This window comes from Ostrea edulis, chromosome 4 (genome assembly GCF_947568905.1).
Source record: "Ostrea edulis chromosome 4, xbOstEdul1.1, whole genome shotgun sequence".
NCBI lineage: Eukaryota > Metazoa > Mollusca > Bivalvia > Ostreida > Ostreidae > Ostrea > Ostrea edulis.
In genome coordinates this window covers 59006393-59026793 of record NC_079167.1, presented here as the reverse complement: position 1 = coordinate 59026793, position 20401 = coordinate 59006393, and the positions used below count along the sequence as shown (strand labels likewise).

Here is a 20401-nt window from a genome sequence, read left to right as displayed (position 1 = left end):
ATCAAAGATCTTATTTTAATCAGGTTGCTACAATCATGGCATGGATTTTTTTTTTTAAGTATCGCACTTATGATAAAGCGTTTGACTTTTTGTTTAAATCTAGATAATTTGATATTGATGATGAATTGCATATAGAATTCATTTCAAAGTTTTCTACCAAAGCACTCGAAGGAATCTTTATGGTAAGCCTGTTTAATCATTCATTCCGTAAAGAGATGTATCTTTTATTTCGAGAGATATCTCGGTATGTAGAGCAAAAAGATATCTCTTAAAGTTATTTAAGCGATATTTCTTTAACCTGAAAAAAATAATTATTTGACTTAGATATATATCTCTTTATATATTTTTTTACCATAAAGATATATCTATCGATATGAAATATATATCTCTCAAAGTTAAGGATGTAAGCTACACCAGAGAAATTTGATGTAGGTGAAAAGTGGAGGATATGAACAACAATATTTTGAAGTTGAAAATTTTCAAATTTACTTTATTTTGTCAAAAAATACAGATTTAGTAGAAGGTAATCTTTAAAAAATTTTAAAAAAAACAAAACTGCTGGACTCGAACCTTCGACCTTCAGTTCAACAGTCGGTATTCTAACCTATTGAGCTACTCGGCTAGGTAAATGGAAAAGGAAAGGTCAAATATTGTTGATATCGGAAGTCAGGCATTATGACGATGTAGAGTACGACCTTAAAATATCTTATACAGATTTTCAGAATTAAATAGATATCTGTCTAGCTTTGGAAAGCTAAAGATATATCTCTTTTTATCTGACTGCAATGACACGCCATATTTATATCCATTCCACTGTAAAGATATCTTATATAATCTATGAGAAATCTTCTATTTTTGATAAGATATCTAATTAAGTTGATGAATTATATAATAAAAATAGAATATACATGTATCTTATAAATAAAGTCATTTTATAAGATATCGTATAAAACACACAAGATATCTTATATGTTTTATAAGATATCGCATAAATTTTTATAAGATATCTTATATCTTTTAAAGGATATCTCATAGATGAATTTTTATAAGATATTTCATGAGGTTTATGAGATATCTTATATAGGGGCTTAATATATAAGATATCTCATATATTTGATGTGATATAAAGAAAAACATATATATAAAGGATATAAGATATCTCATAAACTTTATAAGATATCTCAAAACTTTTATAAGATATCTTATGAAATTTATGAGATATCTTTAAAGAATAAATGTAAAAACGGCGTGCCATAGACAACAAAAATTTCCTCCATGCATGATTTTTGTGACTGATATGACAAATTAAGCTAATGCAAAAATGACGGAAAAGTTCGAGGTCACTGGGACAACATTAAGCAGTTGCCAGCAGGTTGAATCTAGCGAGTTGTATGATAATTACTTCAGGATTTTGATAGGAAATTAAGATTACAGTTAGATATATTTATATTGATATCCCTATAGCCCTTGACAAAAAGGGAAAATAAGCAAATATCTTAAAAAAAAAAAAAAAAAAAGAATCATCTATTTTAATATGAATACCGAAATACGGGATATCAGGGCAGACAGAGGGCCACCGGGACTATTATTTCCCTCTTTCAGTTTGGGGCTGTAGGGGTACCACTCAATGGCTCCAACGGGCCATGACAGATTTTGACTCCTATTCCAACTTTTTCATGGAAAGAAGGGACAATGTATTCACTAGTTAGAGTAGGGTCCCCTTAATCTCGGCTGAGATTCGGCTTCAAATAAGTGATTTGATTGTTAAACTAACTCTATATCACTATCAATGCTGTATTACTTACCGTTTAGGTATAAAAATCCCAAAATGAAAACAGGCACTACATTTTCCGTTCAAATGAAGATTCCATGGCACAATATTTTATTTCCTGGAATTGAAGAGTTCCTATAGTCTGCTTTATCTAGTTACTGATGCATCGTATCTCTACACACCTACTTGCATTTCGCTAATTCAAAAAACAAACTATAGGAACTCTTCAATTTTGGGAGATAAAATATTGCACCATAGAATTCTTCATTTGAACGGAAAAAAATAGTGATGGTTTATTTTATGAAATTTACATATTTAGACGGTAAGTAATATAGCATTAATAGTGATATAGAGTTAGTTTAACAGTCAAATCACTTATTTGAAGCGAACAGCAGTGTCACCTAAGTGCACATTAATTGCTAGAACCGACAGAAGCTGAGAGTATATTTCCAGACATGAATTATGAAGGACTGCTCCGAGATTTGGTGAAGGCGTCTGTCCAAATATTCAGCCGAGCCGAATCTCAACTGAGATTAGGGTCCCCTAAGGGGCACTCGATGGTATGCAATGATAATATTATGATCAATCTTACAATAATAAAAGATCCCACATCATGTAGATTTCGATTTCTTATTATATACAATGTAAATCTATTCATTGGTACTTAATTACTAAGATCTTGATATTCTGCTAAATTATCAATGTTCATTTATTTTCGTGTAGGCTTGCAACATCTATTACTCAAAAAGATTTAGAAATAAAATGTGTGGTCAATTCTATTTGCCTTTCTCGTGTCAGTAAGAATTACTGATATAAATTACATTCTGTGTAATATTTTATGTAAGCTCAGTTGCTCGTGACGAATTTAATTCAAATTTTCCGTTAAAATAATTACCCAATTCAAATATTGTTCTATGCGTACTCTCAGTCCATTGATGATTTCCCTTAGTGGTTCCTCTATAGTTTCGTAAAACTTATACGGTACCAATTTTGATGCACCAGATGCGCATTTCGACAAATAATGCCTCCTCAGTGATGCTCAACCGAAATGTTTGAAATCCGAAATAATTATGAAGTTTTAGAGCTAAATATAGCCAAAAACAGCGTGCCAAAAAGTGGAGCCAAATTCGCTAGCTCCACCGCTGACATCTCCATATGAGCGACAAATTCTCGAGTGGAATGTTTGAACAATATAAAATCAATCCATGGAACAAGAAAACCATAGGGACAAACGGAAGCATAAATTCAAATTCTTTATTGGCGCAACACATCATGCATCAACAAGTTATGGTTATTGCGCATGTGTAAAACAAAATAACAATAATAATAGTACCTGTAATGACATGACATAGCAATAATGTTTCATACTTATGACAATAGAAATATTGTATAAATATACTTGTGTCTGTAAATGACAATTATGGTGCATAATACATACATATATACATACACATATTTAACACATATTCAACTGAGTTACAGTTCTTATTCAAAATTAAATTGACAGATTAGAATACATACATGTATGTGTGTACAAACATAGACAAACGTATACATGTGTACTCAAACTTTGTCATTATATTCTCATTGGTAAACAAGCTTATAATAATGCTTATAAAAGTATAAAAGTAGTTTTTGGCAATTAGCATTTCAGCATAAAAGGGATTTTCTAAAGTTAAGACAGTCAAAAATGAATGATTGTAGACAATTTCAGGATTTTCAATGAGTTATTATTCAGCAATATTTGAAGTTTAGCATTTATATCAATCAAGTTTACATTTTTAATACGAGATTTCAGTTCTTTTAACAATTTAGCTCGTATTTCTGTATATGCAGTACAATGTAATAAAAAATGTTCTTCATCTTCAATGATTTTGGTTTTGCAGGCATTACAAAAACAATTGAATCTTCCTTTTTCTATAGCATTTTAGCTGACATGAGCACTTATTCTAATTTTATGGATCATTGACCTATCAAATCTGTTTGTTAATTTATCAACATAGACTGCTCGTTTATTCATGTTATATAATTTACTGAAAAGTGTCAACTTGTCAGAGTTATGGGTATTTGCAGTTTGCAAAAATTGTTCAGTAATTCTTTGTTTAATGGAGTTTTACATCACTATCTTTATTTATGATGAAAGAAAATCCTTAACTATGTAAAGTTACATTAAAGGTTTTAACCAATGGATTTAATATTTTAGTTGTTTGATCTATTTTATTAACTAATGATTCATCCTGAGTTTGAATATGATCTAAGAATTTCACACAAGACTGTAAGATTATATTTCTTAAAGGTAAACGATTGAGCTCTGCTCGCCATGCATCATTAAAAACTTTACAATGAACTCCTAGAATTTCTTTTATAAAATTCAAATGAACTTGTTTATAAGATTCAAATTCTTTTTAACTAGCCTTTAAAAGTCCCCAAATTTTACTTCCATATAGTAAAATGGGAACAACCATGGTATCAAAAAGTTTTCCAAGAAGTTTGCATGGATGATTGAGGCCAATTACTCTTTTAATTTAAATTAATACTTACAGTAAATAACATCAAACAAGGAACAGTGTTGTGAGCATATGATAGTAAATCAAACTTGCCAACTTACCAAATATTAAAGGCCTATGTCAAACGACAAAAAAAGTTATGGTCCTGACAAAATAAATTTTTACATAAAAGGTCAAGGCCAAAGGTCTTCAAAAATAGTACGCTACACACTGTCTTATGGTATGCCCACATGCCATATATTAAAAGACTATGTCAAAAGACAAAGAAGTTATGGCCCGGACAAACTTTATATGAGAAGTGGAAGAAGAATTCACATAACAAACTGTGAAGGGGAGACATAATCAGTAATAGTTATCTGGATATTCTGAATAATTCGCTTCTGGCATGTTGATACGGTATGTGTTACATGCAGAAAACCCCTGGTAAACCAAATGGGACTTTTCAACAATATTTCTTCGGAATAAATCATACTTTAAAATACAGTTGTGTCCGAGTTTTACAATAAAACAATGACTATTGCAGATCATTGGCATAAAGCGGGAAATAGTGAGATGTAGATTTTAAGTTCTTCATGAGAATGTCCGTTTGAAGTTTTCTCGCCTCTTCAGTCTATCGTAGTACGACATAAGCTCTGGGTGGTTGTTCAACAATTCCCCGCCTTGCATCACACTGGCCCACCATAAGTTGTAGCCAAGGACACAATCTGCTGCCGTTAATCTGGAATAAGAAATCCGATTAGTGGTGTGTGTGTATATATATATATATATATATATATATATATATATATACAGGTCTGAATTTCAGAAATTCTATAGAATTCCTTTCGTACTCGTCTCCACATATGAATTTTCTGTTGTGTAAGAGTTTTTCTAGATGAGAGGCCGCGGCGTCAAATTTGATCATCATATTCTGAATCAAGCCGTTGTCCCTCTTCTCGGGCTCTGTGAACATCCACTGGACAAAGAGATGTTCAAGGATCTCATCGATGGTACCGCAACAGTAAAATATAACGCTAAAACAAGGAATAAGAGAAAGTAAATTTGGAGCATTCTTCCCTCTTTTTCTATGACACCGGGGAATTATGGTTGGATTATTTCATGGTAACAGCATTTTCTTTTATAATAAATGGGGCACAAGAATGGTTCATGTTGGTCATTCTGTTTGTTTTTGGTGACATTTAAAAACAATAAAGTGTATTTTTTTGCTGTCATTATTGGGGACGCCAGCATTGTAGGAAAACTAAACCACTTAATTTTCCATAGACCTATAATTCTGGCGAACTACATCGACCCCTGATGACAAGAAAACACATTCCATTCTTTATGTTTACATCATCAACTGAACTGACAGTAGAACGTGTTGGACACAAAATATCTCTCACCAGAGGGCGTTACGCTACGCTCCTTCCGTAGCGCGCGCGCCCCCTGGTGAAAGAATGGTGGTTCACATGATTTTTGGAAGAATAAATGTGTTCATTTTACAGGAAGATAGAAGATATATTCACACATATATATGGGCATCTTCCCAAGTCAAGGGTTTCTGATCCGCTCCGCTGTGGATCAGAAACCCTTGACTTGGGGAAAATGGTATATGGGCTAGCTTATTCCTTACTAGAGGGATTGAAACACAGGGATTAAGTCCGTTTTTGAGCCCGAACTCTGTGATACCATAGATATAGATCTATATTTATGGCATCACAGAGATAGGGCCCAAAACGGGCTTAGCCCCTATGGGTGAACTCTATCTCTGCAGGTTAGAGCGTTTGCCCCGAATACGGTAGGCCGGGGTTCGAATCTCGGCTGCGACAGACCTAAGTCGTTAAAACGGGTAGTGACAGTTCCATCGCCAAACGCTAAGCTTCAGGTGTGAATGTCACGGGTCCTCGGAGATAACCTTAAAAACTGATGTCCCGTGTCACAGTAGGTGTCGCACGCTTAAGAACCCTCACTGCTCAATGGTCGTAAGCGCCGAACATAGGCCTATATTTAAAGCCCTTCAGCGGTCTTGGTGACGTCTCCATATGAGTGAAAAATTCTCGAACGAGACGTTAAGCAAGGTACAATCAATCAATCAATATTGTTTAACGTCCCTTTTGAGAATATTTCACTCATATGGAGACGTCACCACTGCTGGTAAAGGGCTGCAAAAATTAGGCCTATGCTCGGCGCTTATGGCCATTGAGCAGGGATCGAGGGATCTTTATCCTGCTACACCTGCTATGACACGGGACGTCGGATTTTGCGGTCTCATCCGAAGAACCGCCCCATTTAGTCGCCTCTTACGACAAGCAAGGGGGTACTGAGGACCTATTCTAACCCGGATCCCCATGGGAGTTATATAATGGATATGAGGGAAATAGCGAATTCATTGTCTCCCTACCCCCCCCCCCAAAAAAACCTATTTTCTTTCAATGGAAATAACTCTATTGTCGAGGGGGACCGTGATTTTGCTATCCCAAATGCATTCTATATTGAAACATTTTTTATTGATTATTTTCCCAAAACCTAGCTTCAGCCATTCTCCAGCATTTGTGAACAACATCCTGGAATCCCCCGCCTATTGGGCATTACGATTGGTTAAAAATATCGATGAACATTAGTAAGGGGTAGTCCCAGGGAGTAGCACAAAGGGGATGGTCCATAAATACAAATAGAGTTTGATATCGGATCACACCGTTGCTTGACCGGTCTAAATACAGATCAGCAATCATGCCATTTTCATAGTCCTTAAGTCATGTTGTTTTTTTCATCTCGCACTCCCAACAAACATTTGTGTAGAACAGAGTGGACCGAAGATCTTTAGTTTGCGAAGAAATGTCAATTAATGTTTAATATACGTATATTATAAATCACCATTATTCTGTAGAGTCATCAGTGTGTAGAAACTACACATCATACTCAGTAAATCAAACTGAATGTTTGTTAAAGTGTAGCAGGGTTATTCTTGTAGTGAAAACATGTGGTTATGATAGTTTTAAGAATATACTAGAGATTGTTTTAAAGAAAAACAAATGTCTCAAAAGCTCCCCAAATTGGAAGTGCTCAAAATGAACATCCTCTCCTTCATGTACTGCATGGTATGGAGGAGAATGCATGAGTAGGAACATATGAACTCCGATAAGCCACATAGGAGAAGATTTCGCAAACTGTTTTACAACCGTCCATCCCTCAGATCCACTATAATTTTAGGGACAACAATTGGATCCTCCTGTCCTTGCAATATGCAAATCTGCAAATGGCATTGAAGCATTGTACAACGTTTCAAGTCTATCGGACAAGCCATATCTATAGGAGAAGTGTTTACAAGCTATTGTAACATCCCCAACCCCTATTAGATCCACTCTAACGTTTAGGAAAATAATTGGATCCTCCTGTTCTACCAATATGTACATCTACAAATGGCAATGAAGCATTGTACAAAGTTTCAAATACATTCCATAAGCCATATAGGAGGAGAAGTGTTCACAAGCTATTTTACACCCTCCACCCCTCTTAGATCCACTATAACTTTTAGGAAAATAATTGGTACCAATATGCACATCTACAAATTGCAATGAAGCATTGTACAAAGTTTCAAGTTTATCCGATAAGCCATATAGGAGGAGAAGCATTCACAAGACGTTGTGACAGACAGACAGACAGGGAGTACAAAAACAACATGTTTCTCCATGAAAGAGGGGAGACATAACTACTGAGATGTTGAGAATGTTGAATTCATATAATCCTTTCGTGTACTTACTTGAGATAGTCCATTTTTCTGTTGTTTTCTGGCAGCAGTTTCTGGTACAGTTCAGCCAGATACATGCAAATCGCCCCAGATTCTATCATGGGTTCTTTCCCCTCTATAACTAGAGCTGGTACTGTACCAAGAGGGTGCACGGTCCTTCGGTAATGGTCGACTTTAGATTTGTCCAGATCCCTTGTATTGAATAACTCAAACTGGACATCGTTTGTGGCTTCCAGTTCTGAAAGGAGACTTCCAATTCATATTTTCCTGTCATGTTGGTTACTATACGAGTACACAATGTCTAAAACGAGATGATGATGATGGCCATACAGAAAAGCTTAGAAAAGTTAATTTGTTTATCTGATAAGCCTTATAGGAGGAGAAGACTTTGTGACAGACAGATGGACAGACAGGGAGTACAAAAATTTGTTTATATGATAAATAGATAATTTAATATAATCCTCAGAATGAATTAATTTTTTTTCATTACAAAAGCACAAAACATATTGAAGAACCCTAAGCTAAATAATTCTACATTGTTATTGTGCAAAGCTTGGATTTCACGGCATTGTTTTACTGTAAAATAGCGAAAATGAAACAGCGGCAAAAAAAAAAAAAAAAAAAAAAAAAAAAAAAAATAGTAATATCTGGTACTACATATGTATTCTGTGTAAGAACGAGATCTTTCTATTCCACATTCTTACAAAGGAAAATTGAGGGCGCGGTTTGCGGTTTCTGAACGCTTTAATTTAAAACATTGATGTTAATCAGTCTGCAATAATGTAGCCCTCTCTGACTGGTAGGGGGGGGGGGGGTAGCTACAACCCCTTAGGATCTCCTTATGGTGCGGATGCGGGAGTGATTCATTCCCGCAACATTTTTCGATCAGTCTACACATTTGCTGACTTTCTTTATGTAAATATAATGATATTCTATGTTTCTTAGTCAATATATTTTACAACCTGCAACTTACGATTTGTGAGGCTCTTTTCTACCGTTTTTAATAATTTCGATATATTCCAATTTCATAATTGTGCGCCATCTTTGATAGTCAAGTAATTTGCATATGCCCATATAAGGTAGTGTTTACATCAATGGACGAGTAGGGAGTAGGGGGCGAATTCGTTGGTTTTGAACAGGTTTGAATTGTAACCTCCCGAAAACGTCAGAATTCAATGAAAACAAGATGTGTTTGTGAAACACAAATGCCTCCGATAATGGCCCATTCCAAAGATGGCCAAGGTCACAAGTACAAATATCTTGGTACCAGTAGAAAGATCTTGTCACAAGAAATGCCCATGTGCAATATGAAAGCTCTAATATTTACCATTACGAAGTTATGACCAATGTCAAATTTTTTTAAAGTAGGTCAAATGCCAAGGCTAAAAGGTTTAGTACCCACGGAAAGGTAAGACTCGTGTGAATATCAAAGCTCTAGCACTTACTGTTCAAAAGTTATTAGCAAGGATAAAGTTTTCAAAAAGTAGGTAAAACTCCAAGGTCAAGGTCACCCATGGAAAGGTCTTGTCTTAAGGAAGACACATGTGAAATATCAAAGCTCTAGCACTTACTGTTCAAAAGTTATTAGCATGGTTAAAGTTTCAGACAGAATGACAGACAGGACAAAAATAACACCCCCCCCCCCGAATTGTCGATCTCAGGGGCATAAAAATCGGAGAGGGCTACATTATTGCAGCTTATATTAACATAAAACCAGGGCACTCGCCAGGATAGTCACTATCTATATTAAGAGTCACGTTATTTCCAGAAATGTCGACGAGACCAATGACCCCATGTCAATAGTCCCACATTATCTAATATTTACAGACACTTTAGATTGGTTTGCAGTTTGCAGTCGATGCTTTTCAGCAACATATGAAATTAAATACAGAATTACGATTTTAATATTGAGTGATTGTAATGCCGCACAATGAAGAAACTGAAAGAAAAAAATAGTTTGACTCGTAACGAATTCAGTAGTTTCATTTTGACTCGTAACGAATTCAGTAGTTTCATTTTGGTTGCAGCATTTCATTGATTGATTGATCTTTATAAAACCAATTCATATCGTATAATACTGAATCAAGATACCTCTAATTAGATAGTTGTTCTCCCTAAAAAACATATTGCGCGTATCAAATGAAATAATGATATTATTAATTCAGTTGAAGAGAGCATTGATTAGAATTATTGTTCTCTTCGATCGAATTCTAGCGCGCATAAATTCATTTGTTGATTAATCAATTCATAACGACATATACGGCAAAATATATGATGCTATCAACAACTCGGTTAATGCTCGCAATAATTCAGAATTGAAGACATCATTAATCATTTGAGATTTTTAATCGAATTGTTGCACATATCAAGTGAATTGATGATATCTTCAATTATTTGATATCTTCAATTATTTGAGTTTATGTTAATTTGGTGTGCCATAGATCCGCACATAGAACAGTAAATTGGACAAAAATAAAAAATCTCGGTTGCTATACAGGTCAAATAGTACGACGTCCTAGAAAGATAAAAACAAGAAACAAGGGCCCAGACACATTATAATTATGTTTGTAAACATATCTAAATCAATAACTACAACAGGATAAACAATAAGTATAAATACTAGCAATTTGAAGTGAAGTTTTATTTATCCACAAATAAGATATAATTCGCGTACAGCTTTAGAGTATTAAAACATTAAATATATTGTGCATATTGAAATCATTTCAGAATTAATTAAAAGTGAATGTCATCGTTTTCCACCTAAAATAAATAAGATAATCTTTATCTAAAGTCGTGTTTTACAAACAAAAAAACATTATAGCTCTGGAGAGCTATTATCCGACTGCATAAATATAAAACTCGCATATACTACAAGCACTATTACAATATTATAATTAAGAAATACACTTACATTCATTCCGAATAACACATTTATTACAAAAGTATTTTCATTATTTTATAGAGGATGAGATATGTGTACATCTAGCTGTTACTCAAAATGGTTTTATAAGAATGAATAAATAAATTTATCATAAAAAAATATTAAAGAATTAAAAAAAAATAAAAAAATCCTACCATGAATGAGCCATATACATCGGTTGGAGCGAAAATTTGGGAAATAATAAAGTAGCATTTTGTTATCATTAGTCTCCATGTTTCTTTGTATATTCCTCGCACCTGTTTCACAATGTCGGTTATCAATGCAACAAACTCTATACAGAAAGTTTATATACTTTTATGTTCTGTCGCGACAGAGGGCGTGTTTATGAATTAAGGACAATATGTTAGGTAAAGTAGGTCATGTGATTAAAATGTACCCTTGTTAACCCTGAATCTTATTTCAAAGATAAAAACGAAAGGTGTTTCAATACGAAGATATAAACGAAACGTGTTTCGAAGAGATAGCAGTTACTTGAAATGAGTGCATACACTGAGTGGTCAACTATCTTTTTTTTTAAATATCAATGTGTGGTCAAACCTCTAATATTCTGATTTACGACAGTAAAATTCAAATATTTTGAATAAGTTTAGTGAAAGGATTTATATTTTTCCTAGCCGTAATTTAAAAAAATGCAGAATTTTTTTTTTGAAAGCTTCTCTCACGTGCACTCTGTGCCATGTGTATGGCAAGCCCTTTTACTATTTATTCGATCTCTTTATATTAAAGAGATATCTCTTATTTTAAAGAGATATCTCTTTAAAATGAGAGATATCTCTTAATTTTAAGAGATATCTCTAAAAAGATATCTCTGTCACTTAGAGAGATATATCTTTCACTTAGAGAGATATCTCTTCTACTTTTCGAGATATCTCATTTACTTTTAGAGATATCTCTTATACTTTGAGAGATATCTCTTTTAATTAGAGAGATATCTCTTTCACTTTGAGAGATATCTCTTTCACTTCAAGAGGTATCTCTTTTACTCTGAAAGAATCTCTTTTATTTTGAGAGATATCTCCTTTACTTAAAGAGATATCTCTCTAAGAATTCCTAAAGAGATATAAAGTATAGGAGATATTTCTTTAATCGTTGAAAAAGAGATATCTCTCAAAGAAAAAAAGATATCTCTTTTCAATATTTTTTATTAGTTTGAATACTTAAGGAATTCTCCCTAAACCGGAAGCCCGCCAAAGCAAATCTTAATATTAGAGCGAGATTAATATAAGCCTTTTGGCTTGCTTCTCAATCTATTTCATGTATAAGACATTGTTTGTAAACATTATCGAATTATTTACGAATAAATATTGTTTAAACTAAAGCAAACCTTACCCTGATGGGTGCAATCCCAGGAGATTTTGTGTTTATCGCATGCGAAGTGTATACAGGTAAACACAACCCCCCCCCCCAAAAAGACAATAAATTGATAAAATATGTGAGCTAGACTGGATTTACATTTATAATTATACCAAATTGTGTTTCCCCAACCACTTCTTTAACCTTTTCCGCCATTTTTACACTAGAAGTATTTTGACTGGTTAAAAAATACAGTTACGTCATATTAATGGCGATGCAACAGGGAGAAGTCATAATGATCACCGGGGGGGGGGGGGGGGGGGGGGGGGTTGGTTAAAGATATATCTCATTAAGTTAAAAATATATCTCTTTTTGAAATCTTAAAGAGATATCTTTAACTTAAAGAGATATCTCTTTTTACATTGATAGATAAATTTCTCTTTACGCTAGAGAGATATCTCTTTCTCTTTGAGAGATATATCTCAAAGAGAAAGAGATATCTCTCAAAGAGAAAGAGATATCTCCCTAGCGTAAAGAGATATCTCTTTTGTTTAAAGCGATATCTATTTCAGTTAAAGTGAAATCTCTTTTGGTTAAAGAGATGTCTCCCTAGCGTAAAAGATATCTCTAACTTACAGAGATATCTCTACAACCAAAAGAGATTTATCTCTAGTGTAAAGAAATATCTCTCTTATTTAAAGAGATATCTTATTTTACGAATAAATAGTAAAAGGGCTTGCCATAGTTAACTGTCAGTTAAACTAAAATTTGTCTTTTTAGTTAATTCTATTTTGGTTAAAGAGAGATCTCCCCAGCGTAAAAAGATATCTCTCAAACCAATAGAGGTATCTTTCTGGTGTAAAAAGATATCTCTCTTACATAAAGAGATATCTTATTTTATGAATAAATAGTAAAACGGCTTGCCATATATATGACATAGCGAAATACCCGTTTTTATAAAGGTTAGTTAACTTTAACAAATAGTTCCTTTACATTTATATTGTGATAACTAGACGTTAACTGTCAGTTAAACTAAAAGATTTGTGTAGGCCTGATTGTTAGTAAAATTAATCATTGACTATGCGAGGATCTAGAGGGTGTCGGGGTCCGGTGTCGCATAATTTTCATTCCGTTCAAGGTTTCATTATATAAATGTGAATCGCGAACTTGTCATACTTTTTTCTACCTCGAACAATGGAAGGTGTCACCATCTATCTGTCACGTCGGGGAAATATCCCAATAAAAAGAAGAGAATAAGGGAACAGTCAACGTCGTTTCTTGATATGACGAGGCAGTATCTGAAATTCTTCTTACTGTATGCACAGTTCTAAAGGTTTATGACGACCGTTTTAGCACTGTGGACTGGTATTTACTGTAATGTACAGGTAGAATAATGAGAATACACAGTTCTAAAGGTCTAGCTTCTAGTGTTTTGATAGCAATGCCCAGTGGTATGTGACTGCAGCTAGGTAACTAGACGTATCCCAGTTTCACACCTTTCCCATAAGTAGGACGATAGATGTTAATCTTATTGAGAGCAATTATAGTTGGCTATAGCTTTAAATTGGAGTTTACTAACATTTACTTATTCATTGAACTGAACTGAGTTTTTTTTTTAATTTATCTCATCACAAATATATAATTTCATTTTTTTATTTAATATTAATTGTTCTCACATTTTCGTATTTGTATACATGTTATATCATTCACTATTAATGTAATATATATATATATATTTCTAATATTATATATATATATATATATATATGTATTTCTAATATACTCTCTGTAAGGAGGAATAAAATATTGAATGCATGAACTGAATTTTTTATTCATCTCATCACAATTGTATAATATGTCTCATAAAGGAGTACAATTTTCTTCGAAAAGATTGCTTGTTTGAATTCATTACATCTTTAATTGTGATAATATTTTTTTTTTAAATTACCTGTTTTGGTGATAAACATTGTTTCCTGGCTTGCAATTAAACATGCATGTTGTGCAATTCATCACCAATTACTCCTAGATCGCATTCATTACAAATTCTTATTTCTTTGGGTTCATTTCAACCCGACTCAAAATTCTGTCGATCTTCCAGTTGGATATATTACAGACAGGGAAGTGCTGATTCTATAACACTATTCAAATAAAATAAAAAAAAGCCCCTGGTCCTGGTAGAATTCAATCAGAACATTTAATTCATGAAAAAGGTGTATTATCAAAATATCTATGTGTATCATTCAACAGTTGATAGACGACTGCCACATTGATACCAAAAATGCTGTAATTGTAAATTACCAACAATCAGATTGGTTCCTGGTTGAACAAGGAATACGGCAAGGCGATGTCTTGTCTGGGTTTCTATAAATAGTTTATATCAATGACTTACCTAACGCACTTGGTCACGTCGATAAAACATTGGAAAAAATAGTATAGAATCATCGACCCCAACTCTTGCAGATGATATTGCTTGTTTATCGTCAACTCCGCACTCACACCAGAATATAATGGATGTAGCATACAGCTTTTCTTGTAATGGAGTTTCTCTTCCAACGCTAGAAAATCATGTACTATAGTATTCGGTAAATATCGCAATGCCTTCTCAAATCAATGGTTAATGGACGACGAAATTATCCCCATAAAAAGTTAATACAGGCACCTTGGGATCATTCAAAACTCTCATTTCAAATCTCTCTCCAGGATAAAGGAGACATGCGACAAAGGCAGACGATCTTATTACTCCATAAAACACTTATCTTCAGAAAATCCCAATCCGATTACTCTTGTGAATCTTTATTTTTTTTTTTTTAAAGTAGTCATATCTTCTACTTTATACGGATGTGAAATTTGGAATGATCTAAAAACCCAGGATCTTCAGCTGTTGCATCGGCTTCAACATTTCATCGTTAAAGATATTCAAAGCTTGAATCTATCAACGCGGTCTGATATGTGTGAAAGCTTACTAGGTCTAGGACCTATCTGAAATTGATAAAAAGAAACTATTGTTTTTAGGAAAACTGTACAGTTTCTCTCACAATGTGCTTGCGAAACAAATATTTATCTTCAGACTACATTTTTGTGTAACCCACGGGAAAACATGCATGAATTCATTAAAGACATGCTAGTCATTGTGGACCTTCGCAATATCTTGCATCTTACTTGGAATCTGGTGCCTTCCCAGACAAATCTACCTGGAAATAACTGTAAAATCCCCTATTTCTCTTTACGAAGACCGTGAATGGAATAAATGGACATATATCGACTCAGATCGTACACGATTTATACAGTTACATAATGGAGAGGGATTGCCGAAAATTTGGAAAATCATATGGTCGATCGATACAAGACTCCAAAATTATTAAAACCTTAATTAAACTCTGGACAATACATCCCATGAGAAACACATATACATTCCAACTTTGAAATTCTGAATATAGTGATATGTTTAAACACATTGCCTGCATTTGTCCAAATTTTCCTCAGAGACCAATTTTGGGACGACATTACAAACATTGATCTATATATCGGTTCTGTTGATGAAGAAGATTTATATACATATATGTTAGGTAGAGCCCTAACTTATCCATTGTCAGAACAGGAGGAAAAACAGCTACTACTTATATGTGGGAATTATTTAGCAAAAGTATTTGCCATATACTAAAGAAGCAAGATGAAATTTAAACTAAAAGTTAGTAATACACTGAGTTCCTTGTATATCGCATTTTCTTTCTTTTTTATTCATTTACATGTAATTATGTTGGTTTTTTTTTCTTTTCTTTGTTCTCACATTTTCGTAAGTTAAACTATGTTTTTATTTACATTTTATTTTACTTTTTGTTTTTGGTCGGCCGTTAAATTAGTCGTACTATATTAAGCAATATCCACATGCACATCGTTCACATTCATGAGGAAATGGTTGTCATTTAAGCTTTGGAAATGTAAATATTTCGAAATATCATTGAAAGATTTCTGGTACAGTGCATGTCAATTTATACAAGTGCATGTTTCAAAAATTTTGATATCTATACATTTGTTTACTGATACAAATGTAATATAGTTCAATGCACTCTTTCCATAGTTGAATTTCTTGGCCGCGTTCTTTTGGCAAAACCCCCACAACACGAAAAACTTTATGACTCATTAACTTTGACATTTCTTTGAATTTTATTTGCAGTTTGTAACTATAAAGAAAAAAAAATCATAAAATAATATGATTTCATTAATACAAGCCTAAATATTTCGCAGCATACAGAATTTTTTATCAACCGCGAAAACTTCGACTTGATGACAAGAATGCTACTTCATACTACTTTGGAAAAAAAAATCATATGCCTTATAGAGATAACCAATGCAAAGGTCATGTTCACTAATATATTTGATTATATAATATCAGTATCTCACTTGTGGTAATCTCAAAAGCTTACAGAAAGTAGAGACTGGCTATTCAGAACGACTTATGAAGGTAATCGGTGGAAAATTGCATATTTTGGATAAATTATTGGTTCTGTGTTTATTTTTCATTGGGTAGAAGGGGGTGGGGTGGGGTACGAAAGCTACTCACACTTCAGGTGCCTGTTGTATTTATGTGGTTATTTCATTAATGGTTGCTAAAGGGCCACCGGGGAACTGCAAGGAAAACCGAGAAAGTTGACATGTCTTAATTCATCACAGCATTGATAAACATTATAAAAACAACCACCAATTATGGCGTGTAAAACGTTGCACTATTATAATAATTTTGTTATTCATATTCGAAAACTTGTAATTTATATTCTAAAGCATATCATTCATATTCGAAAAGTTGTTATTCATATTCGATAATTTTATCATTCATATTCAAAAACATGTCATTCTTATTCAATAAATTGTTATTCATATTCTAAACTTTTCATTCATATTCAAAAACATGTGATTCATATTAGATAATCTTATCATTCATATTCAAAAACATGTGATTCATATTCGATAATCTTATCATTTATATTCGATAATTATGTTATTTATATTCGACAATCATGTCATTCATATTCGATAATTTTGCTATTCATATTCAAAAGCATGTAATTCATATTCGATAATCATGTCATTCTTATTCGATAATTTTTTAAATTCTTATTCAATATAATTTGCATTGTGGGTAGTATTATTTGTTTGTAAAGTCTCTGCTCATTGGGTACATGTATGTATCACCATACAAAATATTTTGTACATCGTTATGCAGTTGCCTTATCAACTTACTGATACTGTGTACAAAGATTGGGGTTTTCACGGTGTGTACACAAAACGGACTCATTTCACCTTTTTCTACTTGTCTACCAGGTGACAGAAAATCGCCCCCGACCAGGGTCAATGTCTGCGAGCAGGTCAACAACATTTAGTACGTGAATGTGCATGAGACAACCCAAGCCTATCTTTTGGGACTTTTCGGGGCCACCACAGGTACACTAGTCACGACATCCCAAGGTTCAAATCAATAAATAGTATGTAAAAGGCAAACAAAATATCAAGAAGAGGCCAATGGGCCACAATGCTCACACGAGTCACCTTGGTCTTCCTGTTCTTCAAAGGAAGATTTTATTAAGATATTTCCCCTCTTTAGTCCCGTGATAATTTTGACCCCAACCCAATCGCATGGGGATGTGACTTAACTGAACTATAATCCAAACAACATGAGGACACCCCAGACATCATTAACATGGCCTTGGTGTTCTGGAACATTTTTTAAAATTCCCCTATAGTCATACAATATGCAAATTTTGATCCCTGATACTAGCAATATTCCATCATCACCTGCATATCTCTCAACTGATTCCATACGCAAGAGCTTGTTCTACGTATGATCAGTATTTAAATTGAGGCAGGCTACTGACAAACAAGTTGATGTTACAGGGGTTTCAACAGTCTCGTTTAAAGTCAGCATTTCGCAAATTCTATAGTCGTTATAATGATCTAGTTTGCCAATACAACATATCTTTGGGTCAAAATGCTGTCTGACATATTTCATACCAATAGTTAGGCCGTTCCTGGCACGCTTATTTTGACTACGGATTACTCCGTTTACCTGATCAAAACATAGGGTTCATGGCAGGTGTGACCGGTCAACAAGGGGTGTTTACTCCTCCTAGGCACCTAACCTCACCCTGGTATATCCAGGGGTCCGTGTTTGCCCAACTTTTTATTTTGTATTCCTTAAAGGAGTTTTGAGATTGAACACTGTTCGTTATCTTCACATGTCCATTCTAACACCAGGGTCCATAAAAAACACTCTCGAATATCAGAGCATTTACATATTGGTATGATTTAGTGTAATCTGGCAACACAAACCAATCATTACATAAAATAAATACATAACCATGTCTTCTAACAAGACAGATAACAAAAGTGCTACTAATAGAAATAGATAATGATCTTTTCACACTTGATATACGAAAAATTTGAGAATTTAAAAGGACATATTAGGAGTAATAATTATTTCAGGATTTCTATTCCCTGAATTTTCCCAGGGATGGGAAGGAAGTTAAGCTTACATTTAGATATACCTGTATTTATATTTTATCCCCCCATACTCCTTTGACGAAAGGGGAAAGTCGGCATATATTTATGGAGCGCCAAATTAACATAAACTCAAATAATTGAAGATATCTTCAATTATTTGAAGATATCATCAATTCAATTATTGCTCTCTTTATTTGAATTAATGCGCGCATTAAATCAATTATTGCTCTCACCAAATGAATTAATGCGCGCTTCAATGCAATTATTGCTCTCATCAATTGAATTAATGCACGCATCAATATTTCTACGAAATTTCTGCTCTCATCAATAATAATTGAATCAATGCAATGCACGCATCAAATCTATTATTGCTCTCATTAATTCAATTAATGCGCACATCAATTGAATTGAAGAAAGTAATCATTGAATTAATGCGCGCATTAAATCAATTATTGGTCTCATTAATTCAGTTGATGCGCGCATTAATTCAATTGATGAAAGCAGTATATGGACTGAAGCGCGCATTAATTCATTTGATGAGAGCAATAATTGATTTAATGCGCGCATTCAGTCGATTAAAGAGAGCAATAATTGAATCGATGATATCTTCAAATAATTGAAGATAATTTTCAATTATTTGAGTTTATGTTAACTTGGCCCTCCATAGATAACAAGATTTGAGGAGTTGCAATAACGAGAGAAAAAGTCGAATTACGACTTAGAAAGTAGTAATTACCAGATAAAAATAGTCGTTGTTACGAGTTTCTGTCTATAGAACAATATGACCTTCTTTTTTTTTTTACTAGTGTGTGAGAATGGAAGGACTGTTAGAACTGTTTTTTTTTTAACTACAGTGCATTCACTTTAGAAGAACCAAAACTGAATTACAAACCAAATCTGAATTCATTATTAAATAAATCAACCCGTTCATCAGTTTCATTCAATCATATAAATTCTATAGAGAGTACATGGTCCTTTATTGAACCTTTTTAAAAGAACGCCTGCATTGTAGGCTAAATGTCCGGGAATAACTCAATTTTGACGTCATGCTATTTAAATGATTATGGATTGATTATAAAATCTCTCATATATATGCTTTATAAGATATCTCATAAATAATTTTTGATAAGATACACCATAAACTTTATGAAATAGTTATAATGCATACAAGATACCCCATACATTTTATAAGATATCTTTAAAAAAAAAAGTAAATTCATACGATACTTTATAAAATATATGGGATTTCTTATCAATGTTATAAGATATCTTTTAAAGTTGATGGGATATCTCATATCAAAAACGTTAATAAGATATCTTATAAAGCTTATGAGATATCTTATATATATACTATAAGATATCTCATATATTTAATGAGATATTTTATAAAGAAAAAATAAAGATATCTCACATCTTTTATAAGATATATCTCATAAACTTTAGAAGATATCTTATAAAGGTTATAAGATATCTTAAAAAATTTAGGAGAATTTTTTTTTAAGAGGAATGTGCCCTTGTGATCTTATTTGGCTTTCGTAGGCGATGAAATATCAAGAATGAAATTATCTAATGGGTTGATTTATTTAATAAATGAATATTCAGGTTTGGTATTCTTCTAAAGTGACTAAACAGTTGTTATAAAAATTCAGTCATTCTGCAGACTTACG

General features: G+C 33.2%; 1 protein-coding gene across 1 annotated transcript; it reads right to left on the bottom strand.

The window, feature by feature from the left end:
• Positions 1-3011: 3011 nt before the first annotated feature.
• On the bottom strand, positions 3012-11277 carry LOC125667973 (glutathione S-transferase 1-like). Its single transcript, XM_048901691.2, has 4 exons — positions 11081-11277; positions 8018-8243; positions 5109-5291; positions 3012-4996 (listed from the first exon to the last, which is right to left on the bottom strand). Exons 1-4 carry the CDS (start codon positions 11157-11159, stop codon positions 4849-4851), a joined length of 636 nt encoding a protein of 211 aa, XP_048757648.2. The 5' UTR covers positions 11160-11277; the 3' UTR covers positions 3012-4848.
• Positions 11278-20401: the final 9124 nt, after the last annotated feature.

What these genes read in the sequence shown, in the direction of transcription:
- LOC125667973 (XM_048901691.2), bottom strand. Translation starts at nt 11,159, where the DNA reads ATGGAGACTAATGATAACAAAATGCTACTTTATTATTTCCCAAATTTT. An exon ending in AGAAAAATGGACTATCTCAA is followed by an intron (nt 5,292 to 8,017) that starts GTAAGTACACGA and finishes TCCTTGTTTTAG; the next exon opens with CGTTATATTTTACTGTTGCG. An exon ending in AAATTCATATGTGGAGACGA is followed by an intron (nt 4,997 to 5,108) that starts GTACGAAAGGAA and finishes TTCTTATTCCAG; the next exon opens with ATTAACGGCAGCAGATTGTG.